The sequence below is a fragment of the Montipora foliosa genome, chromosome 10 (assembly GCF_036669935.1).
Source record: "Montipora foliosa isolate CH-2021 chromosome 10, ASM3666993v2, whole genome shotgun sequence".
Classification (NCBI taxonomy): Eukaryota; Metazoa; Cnidaria; class Anthozoa; order Scleractinia; family Acroporidae; genus Montipora; species Montipora foliosa.
In genome coordinates, this window is record NC_090878.1 from 31,565,450 (window position 1) to 31,570,438 (window position 4,989).

General features: G+C 44.2%; 1 protein-coding gene across 1 annotated transcript; it reads right to left on the reverse strand.

Moving 5' to 3' along the window:
* Positions 1-103: 103 nt before the first annotated feature.
* Positions 104-2,878, reverse strand: LOC137972794 (uncharacterized). Its single transcript, XM_068819508.1, has one exon. The coding sequence runs from the start codon at positions 2,876-2,878 to the stop codon at positions 104-106; it is 2,775 nt and encodes a 924-aa protein (XP_068675609.1).
* Positions 2,879-4,989: the final 2,111 nt, after the last annotated feature.

The following is a 4,989-nucleotide window of genomic DNA, read 5'->3' on the forward strand; positions in this document are numbered from 1 at the left end:
TCTATTCTTCTTGGTTGCTTTAGGTCCTTTTGAATGGGTTTGTTTGTTCTTATAGTGCAAATCACTCCCCCATGGTGTGGAGATCTTTAGATCGAAGCAATGTTTACGTTTTATTCTCTAGTTCTTGCTTGGTCGCTATTAGACATAGTTTATGAATTGGTCTTTCGTAAGTTCCAAATGCGTTCTTTATCTTTGCCTTTCTAACTAGCCCGTCTGTTCCCAGGTACACTTCCTGCACTAACGCCATCTTCCATTTTCGTCTTGGCGTTGCTTCCAGTTCAAGAACCAAGTCTCCAGGTTGAAGATTTGTTCTCGGCCTGTACCATTTATTTCGGGGAAGGAGTGTTGGAGCAAAGTACTTTAACCATGATTCCCAAAAACCCTGAACTCTTTGTTGGGTTGCTCGCGCTAAATGCCTTGGGTTAACTCTCTCTTCCGGGTTTGGTACGGGGATTGCAGCGTGAGGTCCGATGATTAAATCATTTGGAGCTATAGGTGGATTCTCCCAAATGGCATCTGAACTGGGGTACAAAGGACGGCTGTTAATCGTATAGGTCACTTCAGCAAGGCAAGTTCGCCATTGTTCTTCTGTTAGACTTTGTTGTCTGAAACTCGCGTCCATTGCTTGGCGGACTGACTTTATTAAGCTTTCAACAACACCATTCATGTGGCTTGCTTTGGGGATATTCCATTCCCAACGAAATTGGCAGTTGAACTCTTCAGCTACTGTATTCTGGATTCTCGTAATATTCTCTTGTTTGCAAATTTCTCTTAAGTAATCCTGAGCTCCGACAAAGTTGGTTCCATGATCCGACCAACACACAGCGGGATGACCTCTTGTGCATGCAAATCTACGGAAAGCCATGAGAAAAGCGTCTGTTGTTCGGTCAGTAACCAGCTCTAAGTGAATAGCCCTTGAGGTCATACATGCAAAAATGATAATCTGTGCTTCTTTCAGTGTCTTGCGACTTAGTCGGATCTGTATTGGTCCGAACATGTCTATCGCTGTGCAGGCGAAAGCTGGTTTCTCAATTTCTGCGCGTGTATTTGGGAGCTGGCCCATCAACTGCTGAAGAGGTCTTTGTCGTAACTTGCGACAAACGATGCAATTTCTTGTGAGCTGTTTTGCGATGCTCCGCACGCCAATGATCCAAAACTTTTTTCTTGACTCGTAAGTGAGGCTCTTGTAGCCGCAGTGGGCTCTTTTCACGTGCAGATGTTTGAGAAGGAGGAGTACAATCCTGTGGTTGTGCGGCAAGATGATCGGGTTCCGCATTTCGGCTGGCAATGTGCGAATTTTCTCTAATCGTCCATGGGCACGCAGGATCCCTTGGTCGTCTTTTCGCGCTGTCAACGACTTTCCAACATCCTCTCTGTTCAGGTTTTCTTGAGCCCATTTGTACAGGAAAGTCTCTGATCTTCGAAGTTCTTCTACCGATATTGATCCTGTTTCTTTACTCTTTTGGCGTAAATTGTGGACAAATCTTAGAACGTAAGCGAGGACTCTTCTAACTTTTATGAATGAGGAGCATGTTGTTAACAAACTTTCCAGAGTGGGGTTCCTTGGCTTGAAATCAAGCGCAGCTGCGACACAACAGCTCTTTGGGTGTTGTTCTTCTTTTCTGAGACTATTCTTTGGTGTCATGCCTTTCATTTCTTTCAAGATGTCGTGATCATTTCCACACTCAAGGTTTTGATGTTCATTTGATGGAATTTCTTCGTATTCTGTAAATAGGAACGTGGGTCCTTTCGTCCAGTTTTCCAAATTTCCCAAGTCAATACCTCTCGTTAACGCGTCGGCTGGATTGAGATTTGAGGGAATGTATCTAAACTTGTCAACATCCACAGTTTCTTGGATCTCCGCCACTCTTGCTGACACAAATGGTTTGAACTTTCGTGGTGAATTTCTAATCCAAGACAGAACTGTACGGGAATCAATCCAGAAAACTTTCTTGCATGCTTCAATATTAGCAAACTTTAAGGCTTCAATGATGGTACTGAAAATTCTAACGAGCAAAAGACAGCCCATTAATTCCAGGCGCGGTATAGATTTCTTCTTTAACGGTGCCACCAACGCTTTTACCAGGATCGGGACACAGGCGTAGCTGTTATCTTTGAGTTTCCAGCGTAGGAAGATGACCGAACCGTATGCTTCCTCCCTTGCATCGCAAAAGCCATGAATTTCAGGCATCCCGTCTGCGTCGTCTGGCTTAAGTTTTCGGTTGGTTTCGTACTTGAGGAGGTCATTGAGTACTTGAACGTTCTTCATCCATTTCCATTGGAGATCATCCGGCAGGAGTTCGTCCCAACTACAACCCATACTCCACAGCTCTTGTAAAGCAATTCTCATTTGGATGGAAACTGGGGACACAAATCCCATGGGGTCCCAGAGTTGTGCTACGAAAGCCAGACAGTTTCTCTTGGTTAAGCCTTTGTTCACGGTCTCAATTTCCTGTTTCGCGAATGAAATCGTATCTTCAGATTTATCCCATTTGTGCCCAAGGAAGCTGCTGAACTTTTCTTTGGTTTGGTCAACATATTTGTGATTAGAATTCCATGCCTTGATTTCAAATTTTCCTTTTGCAAGAATCTTGTCAATCTCTTTCGTAATGCGTTTAGCGTCTTCTCCGCAATGTTTTGATCCTCCTATGTCGTCCACATAAGAGTTTTCTCTTATTTCTTTTGCCGCTTCTGGAAATTCATTTTCTGCTAACTTTGCGAGGGTGTTGACACAACTGATGGCTATGTCTGGTGCGGGCTTGTCTCCAAAATTCAGGCGTTGCCACTGGTAAACCGTCGGCTGACCTTGCGCCTCCTTTCTCCATAGAAATCTGTGGTACACCTGGTCATCAGGGTGGATGAGCACTTGGTTAAACATTTTTCGAATGTCACCGGTGTATGCGACGCTCTCCCATCTCCAGGCCAAGAGAATTGTTGTGGGGTCGTTTATGTAGTTAGGACCTTTCTCCAAATAGTCGTTTAAGGATAGGTTTTCATGCCCCTTGGCAGACGCGTCGAAGACGAGACGTATTTGGGTGGACCTTTCGGGTGTGAAAACTGCCTGTAAAGGCAAATACCATTCGGGCTCTACGTGACTAATTTTCTCTGGATGAACTTTGGTCACGAATCCTTGTTCTATCAACCTTTCGATTTCTGTTTCTATATTTTGTAGCAGTTTTTGCGGATGAATGTTTTTTCTGTTGAATACATTCTCTTAAGTGCTATGTCGAAATTGCTTCTTTTGGGCGGTCCAGTTAACTTCCAGGGCATTCGCACTTGAAGTCGACCGTCAACCATCTGTGTTGAACTTGTGACGGACTTGATGAACTTGTTTTCTTTAAGAGTTTCGTCACTGCAGGTGCAAAGTGCTGTAGGTTTCACCCCCATCAAATCTTGCGTGAAGAGTGTCTTTACGTCGTCTAGGACGCTTATGCTTCCAACATGGACTGACGTCACACGTGATGGATTCACGGAATTTTCACCGAGTTGACCAATCACGTACCATCCAAATAGGTTTCGTTTGGCTACTGGATCTCCACTTTCGCCATTCTTTGAATCTAAATCGATGAAAGCATCTGAGAAGTCGGTCCCAATCAGGAGATCAATAGCTCCCCCAGAAAGGTGAAGATGGTCACTTATAGGCTTTAAATGGGAGAAGCATTCCACTCCTTTTCGTGATAAGGTTTTGGCAGAGCTGCATGGTTTCTTGACAGAATACACTTGTAGAAGTTTCTTAACAGCTGTGTTCTCGGGAGACCGCAATACAACATTTAAAATTTCCGATCCCTCTGATCTTTGTTGACCACCAGCAAGATTCATTGTTAGATGTGTTTGCGTTCCTTTCAAGTTAAGTTTCTTTGCAATGCTTTTTGAGAGTAGGCTTGTATTGGAACCGCTGTCCAACATGGCGAGAACTTCATGTTGGTTTCCATTGCTGTCTTCTATCTTGACGTTTTGCACTGGGCAAATGGCGCATCCCCCACGCACATCTGTTACGAATTGTGCCGAGGTATTCTGTGATTCTTCTGTATCGTTTCTTTCTGGTTCTTGACTCTGGGAGGGGTCGATAACCTGAAGTTGCCTGTTCATCATGACTCGGTTGCCAGATGCGAGAGATCTATTCTGGTTTCTACCGACATTCCGGTGTCCACTCAATGGTCTTGGGGCCTCACTATGTAAAAAACGATGATGTCGTCTGGTGCATTGGTCACATGTAGTTCCATCGGGCTTCCGACATTCATTAGTGTGATGGGTTCTGAGGCACTTGCGACAACGGTTATGTCTACGCACAACTTCCCACCGTTGGTCAACTGTTAAAGTCCCTTGGAATATTGGGCAGGCTGTGAGCAGGTGTCTTGTTTGACAGCCCAGGGGGCACAATTCTTCAATGACATCGTTCTCCATTACGTTGCTAGCGGCGCGTTGTCCCGTCCTCTCGAATATTCGCCTTTCTCTACCCGCTCTTGAACGAAGGGTAGCTTCTCTATGCAGCCATGCGATTAAATTGCTTGCATTTTCTTCGCGATGCTCACGAAACATTTCTCGTCCGAATTCTACGTTATCTTTAGGGTCCAGTTTGGAAAGTAACTGTGACATTACAAACGGAGCTTCACCAGACTTATCTACATTACATCCACTATCATTCATGTCGTTTACAAATGCTGTTATTTTGGTAGCATAGCGCGAAAGTGACTCTGAATCACTTCTTACGGGCTTATAGTCCGTAATGTCCTTCAAAAGGTCATCCATTAGCTTTCTTTTGTTTCCGAATTCGAGATCAAGGATTTCCCAGGCTTGTTCTATTGTTTTACAAGATTTAACCTGATCTGACCACCAATTCTTTGGCAAGGCTTTCCGAAACCTTTGTAATTGTTCGTCATTGTCTTGATTATATTTTTTCATCCAGTGAGTAAATTCGTGTTTCCACGTATTGTATGTTCGCCTTTGGCCATCCCATGAGGGCACCGAAATTTTCTCTAAACCATGACT